This window comes from Sus scrofa, chromosome 13 (genome assembly GCF_054392235.1).
Source record: "Sus scrofa isolate SSC_HxYL_T2T_F1_AM1 chromosome 13, Sscrofa_HxYL_maternal_Yorkshire_Landrace_v2.0, whole genome shotgun sequence".
Taxonomy (NCBI): domain Eukaryota; kingdom Metazoa; phylum Chordata; class Mammalia; order Artiodactyla; family Suidae; genus Sus; species Sus scrofa.
The window spans coordinates 80,061,514-80,085,471 of NC_139395.1; the positions used below are offsets into that span (position 1 = coordinate 80,061,514).

At 36.7% G+C, this 23,958-nt stretch overlaps 1 protein-coding gene across 6 annotated transcripts in view; it reads right to left on the minus strand.

The window, feature by feature from the left end:
- The window catches only part of RAD18 (RAD18 E3 ubiquitin protein ligase), a 106,134-nt gene that overhangs the window by 42,166 nt on the left and 40,010 nt on the right, over positions 1 to 23,958 (minus strand). For all 6 annotated transcript variants that reach the window (XR_014822316.1, XM_021068322.2, XM_021068321.2 and 3 more), the window contains 2 exon segments: positions 18,596 to 18,672; positions 17,266 to 17,326 (listed from right to left, as the gene is read on the minus strand). Coding sequence is in view for 5 of the 6 variants with exons in the window: in XM_021068322.2 (XP_020923981.2) it covers positions 17,266 to 17,326; positions 18,596 to 18,672 (138 nt within the window). In the remaining variant the exon portion in view is untranslated.

Consider the following 23,958-nt stretch of genomic DNA (forward strand, 5'->3'; position numbering starts at 1 on the left):
GTGTACAGTATGTGTATGAAAACTCCCAGTGAAACTAATGTGTTGGATTTTAACATATCTGATAAATTTTTAATAAGCGACTGGTTAAAATTTCTGCAAAATATAAGCTGGCTATAAAGATCACTGGAAAAAAATCAGCTCTTCAGAAACAGCTGAGATCCTGTGTAAGATACAAGCTAAGTGATTTCTCTTTAGTCCTATTTGACACTTCGCATTTCAGAATAATTACTTTGTACATTTTCAGCTCCCCAGAACCAATGGGCTAACACCACTGCCATCATTATGTAGTTTGTGTTAGGCAAGGGTGACACAACACTATAGATCGGTAAAATTTAATCAGACCCAGCCTGGACCCATTCTCCTAGTAAGACTCCTCCACTGCGTACTTAATGGATTGCGGATTTAAGAATTACTCGAGAAACTTTCCAAAGTAATCTTATAACAGTTAAGGAGGCTTAATGACTTCTGAAGTAAAAAATCCCAGGTTTCAAAGAGATTTTCTTTTTAGATCTAATTACCCCTACAGCTAGGCTGGAAACCAAAAAGTAAATGGTAACCACTGCCCTGGCTTTGGCCCAAGAAATCCAATAACCGCTGCTCAAAGGTGAACAGTGAGTGCCAAGATATTACGACTAATAAAACTGTTGCCATTCATTTCTCCATTTCATTTTAGGACTTCTGCCATTTGGCAAGGAGAACCTTAGAGTTTAAAATCTTTCTTCTGCTAGTTAGATGCCCTGAATTTACTTCTTAAAAGTTTTAAGTGGCTCAGGTAGCTATGGGAACTGATGAATGAGCCACATTCAACCAAGTGACACTCTTCCATATTTTTAATACTTGAGTCATACCACCTTTTCTGCCTTGCCAAGATGAAATATCATAATCTTTCCTAGTGCCAAGTCAAGCCCTTTATGCCCTGACCACCTTAACTACTCTTTTTCAGACCAGCTTTTATAATCTGAATAACTCTGGGTATGCCCATGAACCAAGGGGTGTACAAGACCAAAACCAGGCTCCCAAAACTGGGACAGACTCAAGCCTTTACAGTGATGTCACTGAGAAAATTACTCATCTATTTTAAATCACGGAATGAGTCTGAAGTCAGTGTCTCTCAAAGTAAAACCTTAGGTATTTTTTTCATCAACCACCTATGACACCCGCATAATTAAACGCAGATGAAGAAAAGATTAACGGGAAAGGTTAATATTCACGAAGGGCTTGTTCATTCAACCCTGAGCTGACTAGCCTCACTTTAAATTCATGATCATAAGTCTCAAAAGAGCACTCAACACTACCATACAACTTTTCTACCTTTCTCTAGTACACTCTGCTTTACAATTCTCCAAAACGACGAATTCACACTTTCTCTAACACCCCCTCTCAGCCCCTTCTTGTTGGCCTCACACTACTTTGAAAATACAGAAAATTTCTAATGGGAACTCTTGTCACCTTCCAACTACCACTACTTCATCTGTGCACACATGGTCTACTTTCCTCATAGTTAGCATGAAGTGACGGGCCTTGATGCGATGAGGGGCCAACCCTTAACTTATGCTCTGGAGTCTATCACTAAGGCCTTCGAAATGATATATTTCCTTTCCCGTATCATCAATTTCCCCTCTCTTTTGAATCTTTCCCACTGGCATATACAGAAGCCTAGGATGGGACTGTGCTTTTGAAAATTAGAGTGTGGGTTGTGAAAACAACTTAGTAGGTCCAGATCAGCATTTTTTTCTCAATAAAAAAAGAATAACAATTATGGCAGCTTGCTATTTTTATAACATTGTGATTGAGTTGAACACAATCAAAGTACAGTAACTGATCTCCCCTTCTTCCCGGGTGAGTGAGCAGATGATGATATATTCATCCTTGAACATTATGGGCAATGTTTGGCTACTGCTTCTGTTTGAAATGATGCTGTGTTTTGGTTGTGGCCTGAAGCTTTGAAGTGCTACTTGGCATCTCCTTTCTTCCATGGAGCTCTTTACATTCAGAAACATCAGAGCTGGTCAAATACTAGTTAGGTCACCTGAGTCTTGCTTGCCTCCATAGAGTCATCTTTGTATGAATCCAATGGTGGGTTTTATTTTTAAAATGGGTTTTAACTGATGTTCATGAAGAGCAGTGAGTACCTAGAGCTGTGCCACTAAAGAAAGGAAATTCTATCTAAGAAGGTACATTTCTGTACCAGAGCTGTGTCATAACCATCCTTTGGGCCCTCTGCTGGAAAAGTAGAATCAAGTCTCGAATAATGCCTTTTTAATTATATCCTCTAGTATTATAGAAGTAGGACAGTACTGTATCATACCTCTGTGAATGTAAAATATCTTGTACCTGCTTTATGATATGTAGTAGTGACTGTGCTTTATCAGAGATGTTTTTAATGACATTATTCTAGAATGTTTTCTTTCCAGATGATGACTGAGAAGCCAATAAAAAAAATGGTGCCAGGTACCACAACAGTAACAAAATTTTGTTGTTTTCTGGGGTTTTGCTTTTTACCTTTTTTTTTTTCTTTTTCTTTTTTTTTTAAATAGAGTGTGCTAGTTGTCTCTATAATTTTGTTCAGATGACTGCAGAACCTGGAAAAGCTGTTGCTGCTATTGATGCATAACATACTGCTATTGGTCTTTTTATATAAATAAATAAATAAGTCTATACACACACACACACACACACACACACACACACACACACATATAATGTGAATTTCTGGAAACTTTAGCTTGCTGTCAACTTTGGAAAAAGTATCTCAGTTGTACCGTGCTGGGTTGACATTGTACAGAAATTAACAGCCATATTGGTCTAGAAACGTTAAACATAATTTTTTCCATTTGCACAGGGGTAATGCATTGTGTTAAATATGTAAGGTCTTATCTACATGGGTTTGATTACAGAAACTAATAAAGTATTATCTAAATAATGAAAAAAAATAAAATAACAAGTGCCAGAGTGGGGTTTCTGCTGTGGCTCAGTGGTAACGAACCTGACTAGTGGCCATGAGGATGTGGCTTTGATCCCTGGCCTTGTTCAGTGGGTTAAGTACCTGGCGTTCTTGTGAGCTATGGTGTAGGTTGCAGATGCAGTTCAGATCCAGTGCTGCTGTGGCTGTGGTGTAGGCCAGCAGCTATAGCTCCAATTTGACCTTGGGAACTTCAATATGCTGCAGGTGTGGTCCTAAAAAGCAAAAAAAAAAAAAAAAAAAAAGGAAAGAAAGCAAGAAAAAAAGTGCCAGAGTACATTAAAAATGGAAAGAGGAAACAACTAAGATGTCCTTTAGTAGGTTAATGGATAATAAACTCTGGCACATCTAGAAAATGGCATATTACTCAAGTCTAAAAAAAAAATGAGCTATTAAGCTATGAAAAGACCTGAAGGAACCTTAAATGAGTATTACTAAGTGAAAGAAGACAATCTGAAAAGGTTACATACTATACGATTCCAACTATACAACATTCTGGAAAAGGCAAAATTACAGAGAGTAAAAAGTCCTGTGGTTGCCTGGGGTTGTGGGGGGAAGGGTGACAAGGGAGATGAATAGGTGGAGCACAGAGGACTTTCAGGGAAGTGAAAATACTGTGTATAACACTGTACTGGTAGGTACACAACATGCATTTGTCAAAATCTATGGAATGTACAACACCAAGAGTGAACCCTGAAAGCAAACTATCGACTTTGTGTGATTCTAAGTATCAATGCAGGTTCATCAACTGTAACAAGCAGACTATTCTGGGGGGGAACTCTGATATCTGGGGAGGTTATGCATTTGCGGGGTCATGAAATACAGAAGAACTCTCTGTAACTTGTTCTTAAATTTTAAAAAAGAGTAAAATGCATTACATTTTGGATAAGCATAATCAAGTGACTTTGGAGGTAAATTATCCCACAATTTTAACTTTTTTAGTCTCTAAAGAAATTTTGAGGAAAAAATGATAGAAAACAATTTTTTTCTAATCTTGGAGACATTTAAGCTCAAGGAAGAAGAATATGAACATCATTTGAAAGTATCTGAACACAATCTTTTTTAAAAAATGGGAAGATTACAAATTGTTCTACAATATTTCAGTAATGTGTATGAATATAGGTAGTGGTGATATAAAATATATTTTTCATGGTGGACTGTACTCAAAAAAGATCTGAAAATCCCTCGGTTAAATATCTCCCAACTCAAAAGGCACACTTAAAAAAACAAACAAATAAAACTATCCCTGGACCCAACACCCATCTCCAGCTACCACTTTATTTCTTGCCTCACCCTGACACAGTGAAACTTCACCTGAGAGTTATCTGCCTTCGTGGTCACACTTCCTCACTTCAGATTTGGTCTCAAGTGACTCTTAACTATTTTTGATGCCTCCTCTCAAATGAATTCTTGTCAGTTTGGTTTGTTGTGAAATCTATTATGTCTTCTAGCTCCTTCTACTCAAACTTTCACAGCAGCATTTGATACAATTCAGCATTTCTCCTTTTCCTGAAACACTCTCTTTCCCTAGATCCTCTGACACCAAACTTCCAAGTTTTCTTAGCTGCCTCCTCTACCCATCAGCTCTTCCCTAAAACGGCAGATTTCAAAGTACGCTAGTTGCCTGCTAAGGATCCCTGAGCTGGTTCCAGGGGTCAGATGAGGTCAAATCTACTTTCAAAATAACACTAACAAGTTGTTTGCCTTGTCTGTTATGTTGACATGTGCACTGACAGTGCAAAACTAAGGTGATTAAAACTGCAGGTGCCTTAGCATGAGTTACAGAAGTGACACTGAATTCTATCAGTAATCAGTGTATTTTAATGGCCATGCACTCACTAAAAAAAATCCAGTTTTACTTAATATCCTTGATGAAATGGTAAAAAATTTATGAAACATTAAATTTTGACTCATTAGTATGTATCTTTTTAATAACCTCAGTGATGACATGAGAACTACAAATTCAGCCCTCACACAAATTCAGCTACACACACAAAGTATCATGGATGCCTGTTTTGACCTGTGACCTAAACTTGGCACTTTTTTTAATGAGCGTGGCTTTTACTTGAAAGAACAGCATAGTACAATTATTCAGACCCAGATAATCTATTTTCTCAAAAATGAATGAGGTTGAGTTGTCACTTCAAGGAAAACAAGTGACAGTATTTACAGTAAAAAATAAATGATCTTCACAGCTTCCCACTTTTCTGATGACATTGGTAGATACTAAGGAATGCTTTTTTAAATTTGGAACTCAACCAACCAATTATTTTCCAAATAACTAAAAAACAATGTTACAAAATCATCCCTCGGTAAAAGATCCATTTGAAGTATACAAGAGACCGATGAATTTTAATGTATTAGAGTAGTACAAAAACCTCATTAAAATGGACTTCTAAATTTCACTGTAACTAAACTTCCTGAAATAACACTTGCCAAGCTTTAGTGTAGTATCAAAGAACAGCCACAAATATCTAGAAATCTATAAAAATACTGCCCCTCTCTTCAATTACCTAATTCATAGCCTGGATATTTTTCATACGTTTTAACCAAAACAACACACAGAACAGTTTAAATGCAAAAAGCAATGTGAGAGTCAAGATGTCTTCTATTAATTAAGCATGACATTAAAGAGATTTGCAGAAATGGGAAAGAATGCCATTCTTCTCACTAAATTTTTAAAATCAGACTTATTGAGAAACAGTTTGCACACAAGAAATTTTTAGGCAAACAATTTGATGCATTAAAAAAAAAAGTATAGTTGTGTAACTATCAACACAAACATAAAACAGATTTAAATCTCCCATTGGAGCTCCTTGTACTCAGTACCCACTTTTCTCCACTTGTAGCCCCTGGCAGTACCAATCTGCTTTCTGTTACTATACTTTTGCCCTTTCCAGAACTTTATATAAATGGACTCATACATGGGCATTACCTTTTTCGTTTGGCTTTTCTCTTAGTATACTGTTTCTGAGATTCATTCTGTTGTTTCCTATGTCAGGAGTTAATTCTTTTTTTATAGCCAAGGGCTGCTCCATTGCATCTGAATATATTGCAATGTGTTAATGGATATTTAGGCTGTTTACAGTTTAGAACAGTATGAACAATCCCCTATAACATTCATCCATAACATTCAACAAATTGTCCATTTACAATTGATGCATTTTATTTTTTGTAAATTGTATCTAATAAATCTGACTTTAACAATCTAGATGTAGACATATGTTTCCACTTCTCTTGGGTAAATAGCGAGGAATAAAATTATCAGGTTATATAGTGGTGTATGTTTGAATAGCAAATTACAAAACTGTTTACCTAAGTGGCTACCATTTTGCATTCTCACCAGCAATGTATGACAGTCCATTTGCTCTACATCCTGGCCAGCACTTGGTATTGTCCTTTTCCCCCTCTTTTATTTTTTGTCACTAAAATAAGTGTGGAGGAGTTCTCTTGTGGTTCATTGGGTTAAGGATCTGGTGTTGTCACTGCAGCAACCTGGGTCACTGCTGTGGCATGGGTTCAATCCCTGGCTAGGGAACTTCTACATGCCATGCATGTGGCAAAAAAACAAACAAAAAACCCAAAAATCAAAAACAAAACAAAAAATTAAGTGTGCAACATTATTTTATTTTCATTTTAATTTCTATTTTCCCCAAAGACTCACGACTAATGACTGACAAGACTAACTATATTTATTCATGTGGTTATTTGGTACTGGAGTATCTTTTTCTGAAGAAACTGTTTAAACCTTTGCCCTTTAAAGAAAATATATCCGATGACTTATTATTGAGTTGTAAGAGTTCTTTATATAAAACAGATACTAGTACTTTGTCAAATATAAACTTAACAGCATTTTCTTTTCTTTTTTTTTTTTTGTCTTTTTAGGGAGGTGCCAGAGGCACATGGAGGTTCTCAGGCTACGGGGTGAATAGGATCTGTAGCTGCCGGCCTGCACCACAGCCACAGCAACATGGGATCCAAGCCACATCTGTGACCTACACCACAGCTCATGGCAATACTGGATCCTTAACCCACTGAGCAAGGCCAGGGATCGAACCTGCATCCTCACGGAAGCTAGCGTCCTCACGGATGCTAGTGTCCTCATGGATGCTAGTCAGATTCGTTTCCACTGAGCCATGAAAGAAACTCCTTAACAGTAATTTTTAATAATATGTGACTTGCTTTTTCATTATCACATGTGTCTTCTAAATAGTAAAAGTTTTTAATTTTAATTAAGTATAATTTATGTTTCTTTATCTTTAATGATTCATACTAACTGTGAAACATGACCATGTTGACTGAATAAAAAGCTGTAGTTCTTCTTTCAAATTTGAGTATCATTTCTCTTTCTTGTCTTATCACATTGGCAAGGACCTTTAGTACAATGTTGAACAAAAGTGGTAAGAACAGATCTCTATTCCCAGTCAGAAGAAAAGCATTCAATATTTCACCATTAAATACGATGTTCGTTGTGGGTTTTTCAGATATCCTTTACCAGATTAAAGAATTCTCAGAAGAAAGGGTGGGGGAAAAAATGTAATTGTAATGTATACATGTAAGGATAACCTGACCCCCTTGCTGTACAGTGGGAAAATTAAAAAAATTATATAAAAAAAAGAATTCTCGTTTAATGAGACTTGATTATTATTAATGGGTGTTAGATTTTGCCAAAAGCTTATTCTGCATCTACTTATAAAATCACACTGGTTTTTAAGTTTATTAATACACTGAATTACATTAATTTTCTGGCATTAAACCAATCTTGCATTCTTAGGATAAACCCCACTCTGTTAGGATATATTATCCTTTTTATGTGCTGGATTTGATTTGCTAAAATATGGTTAAGGATTTCTGTATCTATATTCACGAAAAATATTGATCAGAACTTTTTATTATACTGTCTTTGTTTTTTAGTTTCATGGAAACTTTAGCTTTATAAAATGAAGTTAGAAGTATTCCTTCCTTTTCAAGTTTTTAGAAGAAATTTTGTAGAATTGGTATTATTTCCTTCTTTAATATTACTCAGCCATAAAAAAGAATGAAATAATGCCATTTGCAGCAACATGGATGGACCTAGAAATTATCATAGTAAGTGAAGTTAGACAGTGAAAAACAAACATCATATGATGTCACTTATGTGTGGAATCTAAAAAAAAAGGATACAATGAACTTATTTGCAGAACAGAAAGAATTTACTGGTGAAGCCATTTGCACCTGGAGTTTTCTTCCTGGGAAGGCAAATTTGATACAGGGCTGAATAAGCTTGAATAGGCTTACCTATTTATTTCTTGACTCATATTTGGTAATTTGTGTCTTTTAAGAAATTTGTCCATTTCACGTATGTTACCAAATTTACGGGCATAAAGTTTTTCATAATATTCCCTTATTATTCTTTTAATATTAGTAAGATACTATTGATATAATTCCCCCTCTTTTATTCCTGATTTGGCAATTCATGTTTTCTCTCTTTTTGTCTTAATCAGGCTTGGTAGAGGTTTCTCAACTTTGTTGATCTTTACAACTTGCTTGTGGTTTCATAGATTTTTCTGTCTTCAATTTCACTGATTTCTGCTCTTCACTACTTTCTTTCTGCTTACTTAGGGTGGAATTTGCTCTTATTTTTTTTTTAGTTTCCCAAGATGAAAGCATAGATGACTAATTGAAAACCTCTTCTCTTTTCTAATATAAATATTTAGTGTTACGTATTTCCCTCTAAACTCAGCTTTAGCTGCAACCTACACTGATATAATGTATCTTTATTCAGTTCAATTTATTCCCTAATATGTTTTTACCTCATCCAGTGTAGTTTTCAATTCAAGTATGTTTGTCACCTAAGGAATTCCATTTGGGTCTTTTTTATATCATCCATTACTCACCTCAGCAAGACCCTCCTTAATTCTTCCTTCTTGACAAAAGAGGCATATTTATAAAGTTATTTTATCACTTTTACCTACTAGTTTCATCACCTCTGTCATTCCTGGGTCTGGTTCTATTAATTGATTTTTCTCTTTTCTTAGACCTTACTTTTTTGCTTCTCTGAATTCCTGGTAGTTTCAATAGGATACTGTTAATTTTATATTGTTGGTTGCCAGATTTTATTTTATCCTTAAACTGTATTGTTGTTTATTCTGGAGTACATCAAGCTACTTGGAAACAACTAAATCACTTCACACTTTGCTTTCAAATTTTATCAGGGCAGATTATCAAGAGAAGAGAATGAGAACATAAGCCTAAGACTGGGAGAAAATATTTGCAAATGATGCGTATAGTAAAGGACTTATCCAAACTATACGAAGAACTTTTGGAGTCCCTGTCCTGGTGCAGCGGAAATGAATCTGACTAGGAACCATGCGGTTGCAGGTTTGATCCCTGGCCTCACTCAGTGCGTTAAGGACCTGGCATTGCCATGAGCTGTGGTGTAGGTAAAAGCAAAAAAAGTATATAAAGGGAGTTCCCATTGTGGCTCAGCAGCTTGGATCTGGTGTTGCTGTGGCTCTGGCATAGGATGGCAGTAACAGCTCCAATTAGACCCCTAGCCTAGGAACCTCCATATGCCGCTGGTGCAGTCTTAAAAGGTCAAAAGACAAAAAAAAAAAAAAAAAAAAAAAAAGAACTTTCACTATGAAAATGAGCAACCCAATTCAAAAATGGGCAAAAGATCTTAACATTTCACCAAAGAAGATATACAGATGGCAAGTAAATATATGAAAAAATGCTCAACATCATATATCATCAGAGAACCAAACATTAAGACAATGAGATACCACTATACACCTTTAGAATGGCAAGAATCCAAAACACTAACAATGTCATATGCTAATGAAGAAGTGGAGCAATAGGAACTCTCACTCATACCAGGTGGAAATGCAAAATGGTAGTCTGGAAGACAATTTGGCAGTTTCTCACAAAACTGAAGATACCTTATGATCCGGCAATTTCATCCCTTAGTATTTACCCAAAACAACTGAAAACTTATGTCCCTATAAAAACCTGCACATGACCACTTATAGCAGCTTTTTTCATGATTGGCAAAAGAAGCAGCCTAGGTGTCCTTCAGCAGGTGAAGTGATAAATGAACTATGGTACATCCAGATAATGCACTATTCAGCACTAAACAGAAATGAACTATAAAGCCAGAAAAAGACACAGAGGAAGACTGTATGCATCACTAAGTGAAACAATGAAAAGACTATATACTGTATGATTCTAATTCATACACATTGTGGAAAAGACAAAATTATGAAGACAGTAAAAAGATAAGTGGTTGCTAGGGATCAGAGAGGAAGGAGGGATAAAGATATGGAATACAGAGAATTTTTAGGGCAATGAAACTAACTATTCTAAACATAGCATTATACATCTGTCAAAACCACACAATATACAACCCGAAGAGTGAACCCTAAGGGAAACTGTGGACTCTGGTGATAAGGATGTGTCAACGTAGGTTCATTAACTGTAACAAATGTACTACTCTGGTGTGATATGATGACAGTGGGAGAGACTGTGCATGTATGGGATCAGGAGAAATAAAGGAACTCTCAGTTCTAGTCAGTTCTACTGTAAATCTAAAACTGCTCTAAAAGTATCTATTTAAAAAAAAAAAAATCTTTTTAGTAGGGAAAATTAGAGCAGCCATTAGCCTAGAGCAGGGACTGGCAAAAAAAAAAAAAAAAAAAAAAAAAACAGCCCAAAGGCTAAATCCAACCTCTGGCTTTTTTTTTTTTTTTTTTTTTTTGTATGGCCCTCAAGCTATGAGTGGTTTTTATATTTTAAAAAGGATTATAAACAAATAAGAACATTTGACAGATGCAGCCTGCAAAGCCCAACCTGTTATCAGGCCCTAAGGTAAATTTGCCCTGCTAATAATAAAACAATAAATCCTTTCTGAGGGTTTTGCCTGATGCCTTATATACTAAAAAGTTTTTTCTACTGTGGCTGGTGGTGAACTCAAGCTATTACCTGCCCTGTGTGAGCTCCAGAAATTGTTTTGGAACTAATCCTTTGAAGGAGTTTTCTCCTGGTCTCAGGCAGTTTCCTCTCTTTCACGTCTGTATTGCTAGGCAGCCAGACTTGACCAGCTCTTCCTGCAGATCTTGAGAGCTCTCTTTTCTCCACAGGTCTCTTTTTTCTGGTACTCTGTCCTAGTCAACCTGGCCCCCAAAACTTGGGTTTATGTTGAACCTATGCAATGACACCACCAGATTATTTTGGGGTTCACCAATCAGGGCTTAAAACTGCTGGAACTGTAGAGCTCACCATGTTACTGAGATACAGTTTTGTGCTAACTTTTTCCAATATCTGAAAATATACCGTGTTTTATATACTGCCTCTGGTTTTCTAGCTTTTAATGTAGGAAAGTAAATACAGTCTGATATTCCATCTGAGCTAGGAGTAGAAATCTCTATTTGCTTTGATTTTTTTGTATGTGGGGGGCAAGTTATGTTCTATTAACCAAAATATGTTACTTATGATTTATATTAACATGTAATGGATTTACTGTTTTTAAAGGAGTTAAGAAATGTATTAGGATTTTCTCAGTTTTAGTTTTTCTTAGATCCATGTGCTATTTGGAAATGTATTATTCAGTTTCCATATATTTGGTGATTTCCCAGAGAGCTTGGTTACTGAGTTCTAATTTGATTGCCCTGTGGTCCAAGAACATATACTGTATGCTGAATGAACTGACAAGATGAGCCTTCTTCAGATTCCCCAGGGTTCTTTCTCCTCTCCACTATTCTGTCCTGCAAACTTCAGCTTCTTTGGTTCTCTGGTCTTTCTTCCTCCATCATTAGAGCCCACCTGACTCTGCATGGGATCCCTCCGCCTGCCTCAGAGCCTAGAAACTCTATTAGAGGGCTCATCTTATTTTTCCCATCCCTCAGAGATCCCTGTCCTTTGAATTCTAACGTCTTAGATCTTGAAAACTGCAATTCATGTTTTATCCATTTATAGTGGACATTTGGGTTGTTTCTGTCTTAGCTATTGTGAATATATGCCCAAGAGTGGGATTGCGGGCTCATATGGTAGTTCTACGTATAGATTTCTAAAGTATGTCCAAACTGTTCTCCATAGTGGCTGTACCAGTTTACATTCCCACCAACAGTGGAGGAGAGCTCCCTTTTCTCCACACCCCCTCCAGCACTTATTTGTGGACTTATTAACGATGGCCATTCTGACTGGTGTGAGGTGGTATCTCATGGTAGTTTTTGATTTGCATTTCTCTTATAATCAGGGATGTTGAGCATTTTTTCATGTGCTTGTTGGCCATCTGTATATCTTCCTTGGAGAACGGTCTATTCAGGTCTTTTGCCCATTTTTCCATTGGGTGATTGGCTTTTTTGCTGTTGAGTTGTATAAGTTGCTTATATATTCTAGAGATTAAGCCCTTGTCAGTTGCATCATTTGAAACTATTTTCTCCCACTCTGTAAGTTGTCTTTTTGTTTTCTTTCTGGTTTCCTTTGCTGTGCAAAAGCTTGTCAGTTTGATTAGGTCCCATTGGTTTATTTTTGCTCTTATTTCTGTTGCCTTCATTCAGGTCTGTTTTCACATATCATCTCTCTTTTTCTTTTAAGTTTATATAATTTTTATTTTTTCCATATAGTTGATTTACAGTATTCCGTCAATTTCTACTGTATAGCAAAGTGACCCAGTCATACGTATATATATATATTCTTTTTCTCACATTATCCTCCATCATGTTCCATCACAAGTGACTAGATATAGCTCCCTGTGCTATACAACAGGATCTCACTGCTTATCCACTCCAAATGCAATAATTTGCATCTATTAACCCCAAATTCCAAGTCCATCCCACTCCTCCCCCTCCCCCTCAGCAACCACAAGTCTGTTCTCCAAGTCTGTGAGTTTGTTTTCTGTGGAAAAGTTCATCTGTGCTGTATATTGGATTTCAGATAGAGGTAATAGCATATGGTATTTGTTTTTCTCTTTCTGACTTACTTCACTTAGTATGAGAGTCTCTAGTTCCACCCATGTTGCTGCAAATGGCATTATTTTGTTCTTTTTTATGGCTAAGTAGTATTCCACTGTATATGTGAACCACATCTTCTTAATCCCAATAGAATATAAGCTCCACGTGGGCAGAGACTTAGTCTGTTCCTTTAATGTTATATTCCCAATACCTGGAGTATTGACTGTGATACACTAACTGGTGATCAATAAATACTGCCTGAGTGAAGGCTTTCAGATTGGTGTTCTTACTACTTCTTGCTGCCTTACAATTTATTCTCTATTCAGAAGATACCATAATCTTCTTATTGTGGATAAAATCACATCACGTCTCTTTCTAAGCTCTCCAATGACTTCTCACAAGCACTAAGAATCAAATGCAAAACACACTCTTACAAGGTCTTATGGGATCTGGCCCCGCCTCCCCACACACCACTCTTCTTCTCTGCTCACTACATTCCAGTCATACCCACCTACACTGTGTCTACTTCAGGGCCTCAGTCCTTGATGTTCTCTCTGCCTGGAGCACTCATCCTCTAGCCCTCTGAATCGTTGCCTTTATTTTAATTTTTTACTCAAAACTCATCTCAAATGTCAACTCCTTAATAAAAAAGCCTAATGCCCCATAATCCCTATCAAATTACTGTTTTATTTTCTTTAGAGCATGTGTCACATAAAATCATTATTATCATCTGCCAATTTATTGTTATTTATCTGTCTACCATTACATTGTAAGCAATGGAATTCTCATCGTGGCTCAGTGGAAACGAATCTGACTAGTAACCATGAGGACACGGGTTCAATCCCTGGCCTCACTCAAGGGAAGAATCTGGTGTTGCTGTGAGCTGTAGTATAGGTCACAGACATGGCTTGTATCTGGGGTTGTAATGGCTGTGGCTTAGGCTGGCAGCTACAGCTCAAATTCGACCCCTAGCCTGGGAACCTCCATATGCCACTGGTGCAGCCCTAAAAACAAAAAGACAAAAAAAAAAAGAATGTAAGCTCTAAGATAAGAAAGATCTATGTATCTTGTTCACTGCTCTATACCTGTTACCTAGAATAGCATCTGGCACATAGCAGATGCTCAATAAATACTTATTAAATTAGTGAATGACCAAATAAAAAAATAAAGGAACAAATTAAGCTAAAATGCCTTGACTGCTTAATTACCAGTTTACTCTCAGGAAAAGTTTCAGAATATAATCCCAGAGTGTTCATTAGAGGCTTGGGTTTTCTTTGCTGTTTTTTTTTCCCCTCCTTGGCAGAGTATAAAACTATATTTTATTAGGGCAAAGAGCATGAAGATTCCCAAAATATATCTCTCACAGCAGTTAGGCAAGTAGAGTAGTTTTCCATCAGTCCAAGATTCCACCTCTTACTGGAGTAATTCAGTCTTAATTAAGAAGGCTTACCAAAGCATTTGCAATCTGAGGAGTTCCCGTCGTGGTACAGCGGAAACGAATCCAACTATGAGGTTGCAGGTTCAATCCCTGGCCTCACTCGGTGGGTTGAGGATTCAGTGTTGCTGTAAGCTTGGTGTAGGCTGCAGATCTGGCGTTGCTGTGGCTGTGGTGTAGGCTGGCGGCAACAGCTCCGATTAGACCCCTGGCCTGGGAACCTCCATATGCCATGGGTGTGGCCCTAAAAAGACAAAAGGCAAAAAAAAAAAAAAAAAAAAAAGTCAAAGCATTTGCAATCTGAAAACCACAGGTAGCTCAATAAATTCATTTGATTCAACTCTGTATCAAATACACCTTCTACAGATTTGCAACTAAGGCTCAACTGGATTTCACTATTTCTTTCCTCCACTAAAAGAGGAGTTCATGAGTATAAATATATCCAAAAAATTGCTAAAGAAAATAAAATATCGCAAAACTACCCGACTAATTTATAAAATTAAGCTTTTTTCAAGCACTGTAACCTGAATCAATAGTACAAGTAATATTTCCAGTTAATGTATGGTCTCAAAAAATATTCCTCCACATGTCCCCCTGAAAAATATATTCCACCAAAACGAAGAAAAAGAAGAGGCAGATTTGGACCCTAAAAAAAAAAAAAAAAAAGATGTAGGGGAGGCCAATTTTGGGAAGAGGGCCAGGAAAAAAAAAAAAAAGGTAAACAAGAGTAAAGTCTGTTAATGCTGATTTAAATTAGAGCTTTCTCCACTGACATGAAGACAAAGAGGTCTATTCCTAAAGATTATTCTCTTACCTCTAGGGATAGACAGGGAAGAGGGACAGACACCATAGTAATTTGTCCTACACTTAGGCAAATGGGAGAGGGCAGGGAGCTTTTCCTTCTGCTGCTTCTCAACTGCCTTTAGCTCAAAGTAACATGCCACAGGGACACACTCTGGGGTGGCATACTCTGCTACCCTTTATCACCCTAGCATGTATGTTGCCTGGTTCAAACTGTATACAACGGCTCTAACTAAATACTGACTTTATAAAAAATGATGACAATATTCAGAGATTGGGAAGGTAGGAGCCAGGATATATAAAGGAGTTAATCTTCATTTTTCATATGAGGACTTCAGTCAGTTGTTAACATGGAAAACTGAAACAAACATTTCAACAAACAGCAGAAAGAACAATCTTTTATAAATATGCAGGTAATTACCAAAACAAAAGTCAAAAATTTTGACAGTGATTACCTCTAGGGAAGAGAAATGAAGACAGGTTGGTAGTGGAGGGGGTAGATTTGGGGTTTGTTTGCTTTCCTTTTACGGCTGCACCTGAGGCATTTGGAAATTACCAGGCTAGGGGTCAAATTGGAGCTGCGGCTGAGGCCTATACCAAAGCCACGGCAACACTAGATCTGAGCTGCATCTGTGACCTACAATGCAGCTTGTGGCAAAACCGGATCCTTAACCCACTGAGTCAGGCCAGGGATCGAACCCACATCCTAACGGCGACAACGTCGGGTCCTTAACCTGCTAAGTAAGCCACAACAGGAACTCCAGATTTGGGGGTTTTATAAGCTTTACAGAAATATGTGATTGAAAGAAAATGTGCATGTAAAATTTTAATAAAAATGTTTAAAAGAAGAAGAGAATTCAATGGCTTATTTGGATTGTGATATTAAATCACTGTATGATTTTGATTATGACTGAACTATAATGCTAAGCACTGAAGCTTTCAGAAGTACATGAAAGGTTAAAAAAATAAAAAGTACATACTGAGGTTTATTTTAGGGCTAAGTGAATTAACTCAACATGACATATCTAGTCAGGTTAAAATTTTAAAAGATATTTAAATGGTGAGCAACAGCTATCTGTGCATTTTCCTGCCTATATCTCAACCACATTTTCTTCAGTACAACATAATTATTAGCTACCATCCTTTAGTGATTTAAATTTTTTTTTGTTCCATGCAAATTGTCTGCTTTCCTTAAAGTTATAGGCCTTAGTTTTGCTACTTCCATGATCATCTGTTATGCTCTAGCTCCTGTACCAACAATGATCACTTTGGCTCCACCAACTCTAATTAGCAAGGATTGATCACAAGTGCTTTATGGTTCCCTCACCAGAGCTGCAACTTTGGTTGTTCAGCCTCTGGTCCGTGAATTGTTTAGGCTCCTTTCCCTACTCTGGGAAGGCACAGGCCACCACAATTACACCTAGTGCCTGTGCATTCTCCCTTCCCAAACATATCATGGCTGGTTCTGAACCTTCAAAGCTTAAGAAGTGAACAAAGAAAACAAAATTCTCTTAGCATAACCGAAATGTGGGGTACTCATTCAGCAAATATTTATCTACTGTTTGCTGGGCACTTAAATTTAAAATTAAACTAAAAACCAATCAACCAACCAAAGAATAAATAGCTACCTAACTGACAAAACAGTAATGTGCTAGCTCTGGGAAAGATACCTACAGCAGCCACTTAAGGAAAACGAAATGATAAAGCTGGGAATCTGGTAATAATGAGTAAGATGAAAACTATTTTCGGCACAAATGTGCAAGCTACAGAGTGCTGAAATTCTTTACAGAAACACTGTCACTGAGTGGCCTGAGGACAGAATGGCAAGTCAGGAATGTTTCCATTTTAATCCCATTTCTTCTCACAGAAATGCTCTGAGAGCAACCAATTAATATCTGCCAAGTGCTTAGTGAGAAGCTCAAAGCAGACAGTTTGTCACAAATCAAAAAGCAGGCACAGAGAGTTACAAAAAAAGGTCACTGTCTGAGTAAACATTTAACTAAAATTCAGTGTCTTAAGAAATATTAAAATGAAAGTTTATATCAAACATTAATATGAAAATATATTTTAAAAAATACTTAAGATGAAAAACTGCAACCCAAGTTCTTCAAAAATAAAGAAAACATCACACAACTTACGATATTTTCTGTGAATTTCGTCTATTTCCTTTTCTGTTTGGTCCTTCGTAAAAACCATTATCTAAAATAATCCAAAAATTCTTAATTAAAAATTCCAAAAAAGACAAAAACAGAAATTAGTAAACTATAAAACTTTCAAATTTCAAATATCAATGTTTAAAATAGAGGGAAATAATCTCACATCTCTGTTTTATATAGATGTAGGAAGATTAACTCCTGTTTATTTCTCTAGAATATCATAATTAATATACATTTTACTCATTACTTTTCTTCACCAGTAGAAAAATGCAACAGTGATTCCATTAGAATTTATGAAGTATTAACAGTGAATTAAATTTCCTACTTTCAATATTTAATTTTTCATATTCATTACTACAAGTAATACTTAAAACTACAATACTGAAGAGACATTTAGCAGATCATTAATAAGGCAGATCTTCTTGTTTGTCTTCTGTCTTTTCCAAACTAACTTTTCCAAGTCTACCACAAAGGAAATAGAGAAAATGCAGTAATACAAGATTTTGTGTGTTAAATTTCTAGTTCCACTTTTTAAAATCTTACACTCAAGAGATAAGGAATCTACTTATACATTTCATTATAGTCTTTTATCACACAGGTAATGATAAAGCCAATGAAAATCTCATTTTTTATACTATCTGATTATAAACTTACTTCCCTAAGGTCATTGCTTTCTTTACAAACACATTACCTATGGTCTAGGAAAAAAGTCTACTTGGGAAAGGACACCATGACTCTTTTCTTCTTTGGTATCCTTTCCTCAAGTTTTGGACCACAACACTAGAAGAAGGCAACAGTGAAGAAATTTAGGTCTCTGATTCCCTCAATAAGCTCAAAGGATGCTAATCCTCATAAACTCTCATACTCACTTAACTTCTCCATCATTATAATCATAGAAATCCAGGATGCCAGAGCTAAAACGGGATCTTAGAGACCGCATAGCTCAATCCCTCAGTTTTACAGATGAAGATCCTAAGGGCCACAGAGTTTAGTTAAAGCTTATCAAATGCAACCACCAGAGAAAGAAGCAATACCAAGGTTATCTGAGGTACAGGCAGGTGCTTTTTCTACAAAACTATAATTCATTAATAAACTCTACTTTGGATTGCACTTTATGCAGGAAGACTGCTAAAATATGATAGAATTTTGTGTTAAAAGTGAGCAGCAAGTAAATCAGAATACATTAAATGGAAATACGTTCTATTATATTTCCCACTGAACAGATTTAATACTGGTTTCCTTCCATCTGCAGGATATTCAGCTTTTCTTCTCTTCACTTCTACTGAGATACTGAAACAGACCATCAACATACACTTTCATTCAGTTTACTAGCTTCAAGACGCATCCTAGTCTTCTCCATATTTTCAATTTCTTGAACTATTTCAGCAGCTGTTAAAAAAAAGAACATATAGCCAATGTTAATTACATGGGGTGGTTCAATGTACTCTGGTTATATAAACTGTTAACAATGAAGTTAGATGATGCCTATACATGAATTCCCTGTCTCATCTGTGTAATTTTTCTGTAACTCTCAAATTATTTCAAAATAAGGTTAAAAAAATAAGAACACAAGGTTAAAACACTTAGCTTTTACATGCAATCACAGTTTAAAATATGCCCAGAAGAGTACAGCAAAGTCATTTTGCTCTTTCTTTGAGTATACAGGTATAAACAGCAGTCCCAATGGAATACTAAAATTAATTTGTTAGTGCGAATTCTATTCTTAGGGGATACCCACTCAGACTCCAATGTACTAAATGTAGTACAACAGACTGCTTTTCAAAGAGAGACACAGGTCTACAAAGAGCAGAGGACAATGGCTCAACTCTACAACTTCTGAAAGTGGGTGTGGTCACCAATCACATACATCAGAGAGATCTGGAATGAACTCTGCCTCCTATAAATACCTTTGAAGGCCAAAGGCATGAAATCTGCCAATGTTGTCTTTCTGTCTACTAGGTCGACGTATTAAAACTAAAATACATATGGTGTAGGAAAACAACTACACTCTCTTATACTCACTTATATGCACAAAAAAATCCTATGTCTGGAGTTTATTTCAAAATAACCCATGAGGAGAGGGCTGTAAATAACAGACAACACATCATTAGGCATGGGCTGACAACTGTTTATGCTGGATAACAGGTAAATGGGGAAAATCATTGTATTCTTCACCGTTCTTCCATATAAACTTAAAATAACCCCTACTAAAAAGTGTTTTACAAAAGCCAGTCTTCGAGAATGCAATTACCTCAATTCGAAGTTTGTTTTTCAAGCATTGAGAGGTACCTCTTGACTCCCTAATATCATAAAACCAGTAGAAAGAATATAAACAATCCCTCTCTCTGAACATGAAAAGCTAGCATAAATTTACTGAATCATGGTGTAACAGGAAAATGAAACATTTGCATTCTATCCAATCCACTAACACAAGCATCATTCAAGATAGAGAACATTTAGCATATTCTTTTCTAAGGTATTAGGGAAACTATTTTAGGATTAGATACAGTAGGTGCTTCAGTCTTTCAGGGAGACTTTGATTCTGTTTATGATGTAAAGAGCTGGATATAGTGTCCATCTCACTCTAAGAACAAGAAAAGGCTAGATAACACATAAAACTAATTTATCTTGAATCCAATACAGCTAGTCACAGGGAAACCAAAGAGCCTGAGATCAAATTAAAAGACAAGTGCCTTAGAGGAAAGCGGGGTCATGAGCACTGGCTGACATAAGGAGAAAGACTAGGATCATCCTACCTCTAGGTAAAAAGATTTCAGATTAACATTCCGATGAACTGCAAAAGGTCAAGTGTGAACCACCATGAAAGTATAAAAATCCTGGCAAGCAGAGACACAAGGGATTCACACTGATTTCAAGGTTATTTTCTATAGACCTTACTGAGTATTCTCAAAAGTGTCCCCCAAGATCGAGGCCTAGGAAAGGAGAACAGCCCCCACTGTGTGAAGGCACAAAGCCTCATAAGATCTTTAACCCTTAGGAAACAAAAGCATTAAGCCAGGGAAAATTCTAGTCCCCAGAACATACATAAATGGAGAAAGGAAATAAATGAAACTCTCCACTCTGGCAGAAGGGTAAGGGAACTGCCCTGGGCCTAGACCCCTGGAGGACCCTTGCCACTTAGGGAGGCACAAGATCACTGAGAGAGCCCTACTCCTGAGATCCACAATCATAAGACTGCCTAAGACAGAGCTCAACTAGAACAGAGAACAACCCCTTGCTCCTTACCATGGAATGGGGTTGCTCCAAGTGACAAGTAACAGTGAACTGTCACTGAGAGAGAAGTGAGCATGGAAAGAGACTCCATAAAGCACAGGCTCACAGGGAAAATCTAAGAGTAAGTGACAGGGGTACATTTAAAAACAACAACAATAAAAGGACTTCTGGTAACTCTGGCACCCATCTAAGCACAAGTGATATGAAACTGGTGGTCAACTGTGGATAACCACAGCAACAACAAAACCAAACCAAGTCAACCACACACAATAAAAACCTAGCAGAAGAGGAGACAAGTCCATTTTTTAGTCATACATAGTATTTACTCCAGTGTTTAGATTCTCACATACTAAGTCTGGCTTTCAACCAAAATTTACAAGATACATGACAAAGCAACCAAATAATAACAAGACTAAATTCAGATATCTATCACCCAGATGTAAGAACTACAGACATGGAATTGAGTGAATCACATCAACTATGATTAATATGCTAAAATATCTAGTGGAAAAGACAAACAACATGCATGAAGAGATGGGCACCTCAGGAGAGAGATGAAAACACCAAGAACAAAAGAGAAATGTCAGACAAAAAAAAAAATTAAGAGAGATAACTAAACTAAGCTATGTAAAAAAAATCAGTGAACTTGAAAATGGGATTGGTGGTATTACCCAAAGTGAAACAGAAAAAAAGAGGAAAACACACACACACACAAACAAAAGACAGAATAAAGCATCTAAGAGCTGTGGGACAGTATCAAAAAGCCTAATATACATGTAACAGAAATCCTGGAAGAAGAAATCGTTGAAGACCTGATAGCCAGAATTTGCTAAATATAATGAAAGATATTAAACCACAAATGCAAGAAGCTTAAAGAATATCAAGCAGAATAAATAATAAAAAACATAAGAAAACAAAAACACACAATATATCTACACATATCACAGGGAGAAAATTTTAAAGCCAGGCAGAAAAGGGGGTATATTACATAAATAAAAGTCAAGCATTACGTCACATCCTTTTCAAAATCTATTCAAGTCAGAAGGCAGCAGAATGAAGAATTTAAAGTGTGGGGGGAAAACATTCACCAATCCAGAATTCTATAGCAATGGAAATATTTTTCAAAAGTGAAAGAGAAACAAAGACTTTCTGAGTCAAACAAAAACAGAGAGGATATATTATTAGCAGACTTGTACTATAAAAAGTAAAATTCTTCAAGCAGAAGACACTCATCTCTTAAAGAAGAGTGTTAGAAATGATAACAATGAAGGTAAATATGAAATGTATATATTTTTTATTTTTTATTATAAAAATATCATCTGTATAAAGGAAAAATAATAGCAACGCATTGTTTTAACAGCATGACAACAACACAAAGAATTAGGGGTTGGGAGTATACTACTGTAAGATTCTTATACTACAAGCAGAGCAGTATATTCTTTGAAGGCAGACTGTGACTAATTAAAGATGTAGATTATGAACCTTAATGCAAACACTAAAACTTTTTTTTAAAGCACATACCCATGGCATATGGAAGTTCCCAAGCTAGGAGTCAAATGGGAACTGCAGCTACCAGCCTAGGTCACAACCATGGCAACATGAGATCTGAGCCGTGTCTGTGACAATGCAGTTTGTAGCAACAATGGATCCTTAACCCAACGAGCGAGACCATGGCTTGAACACACATCCTCATGGACACTCTGTCGGGCTCTTAACTCTGAGCCACAATGGGAACTCCTAAAACTTTTTTAAAAAAGAGGAAAAATAATAAGCTAATAGTAGAAATGAAATATAATTTAAAAAATACTCAATCCAAAAAACAACAAAAAGGGATAAAAGGAACAAACAGAAAACAACTAACAAGATGCTAAGCTTGAAGCCTACTGTATCAACAACTGCACTAAATATAAATGGTCTAAAAGCACTAATAAGAGCCAGAGAATGCAGAATGGATAAAAAAAGAAAAACCAAACAATATACTGTCAAAATAGAACCCATTTTAAATAAAAGACATAGATAGATCCAAAGTAAAGGATGGAAAGAGATGTATCATGTAACTACTAATGAATAGAAACCTGGAGTAGCTATATCAATATGAGGCATGAGACTCCAGAGCAATGAATGTTATCAGGGATAAAGAGGGAAATTATATATATATAAAAAGGAGTCAATTCATCAAGACTTAACAATTCTTAATGTGCTTGCAGCTATAATAGAAATTAAAAATCATACATGAACAAGACCTTCTAGTTCTAAACAAGATGGGCTAGATCATTTTTCTTCTCATTTCTCATATTCTTCCCTGCAAAGTTTAACTAAAAACTATGGACATAGCAGACAGTGATAAAAGAACTCTGAAATGTGGAAGGAGGAAAATGGACTGGTTAATAAGGATCTCAGAATCTAAGGAACAACACTGCTAAGTTTCCTAGGTTACTTTATATCTTCTAAATACCCTAGACTGGTCTCTGGTGAAGCTGCAATCCAGAACCACCAACAGGCACAGGGACGGGTGGGGTGGGGGTGGGGGGGTGCCAAGAAAAATCTATCCTAAGCAAAGGACTGTGACAGGGAGAGATGAGAAACATTTTTTATAATATCCAGCTAAACTGCTGATGTTCCCAGCCCCCTGCAACATCATCAGAGGTTAACTGGGGAGTGTGGACTTCCACACCCCCTACCCAGCAGCAGCAGGAAGCCTGAGGCAGGCTTTCTTCTCCTGCCAATACAGTGTCAATGCAAACTCTCCGCTGACTAGAAATCTAGCAAGGAGCCTAGACTTCTACCCCCGTACTCCTGACTCCACCACCACCCAGCAATAGCAAGTGGCATCCTCACCCTCTCAACTAGTGACTACAGGAAGAGAATCTCAAAGAGAAGAAACCTGGAGGAAAGTATTCTTTACGCCTGCACAGAAAAACCTGGACACACCCCTAGCTGATTCACAGGGGAAACTGTCTAGATTTGACAAAAGCATTGCATTGAGAACTGAACCACAAAACAGAATACCAGATATTCAGAGTGCCCCAAGGTAGCGATTAAATGGCACAGACCAGAATAACACTGCACGGGCTCTGGACACTAAACTGTCATTAGAACCACTTTCCACAAAGATAGGCCAGGATCTGCATCTCAAACCTAAACAAGGTGAATGCTTCCTAAAACAGAATATTTAGGGGCACACTCTTCTAGTCTCTGGATGGGATACTGCCCAATTTGTGAATCACCTAATAAAGCCAAAAAAAAGAGAGTATTTAAAAAGGATCTAGAGTCTTATACTATTATACTGAAAATGTCCAGGATATAATAAAAACACTTGCCATAGTAAAAAGCAAGAAAATCACAACTTGAATGAGAAAAGATAACCAAAAGACGTTACCATTAAGATGACTCGGATGTTGGAATTACCTGACAAAAATTATATAGCTAACATAAAAATGC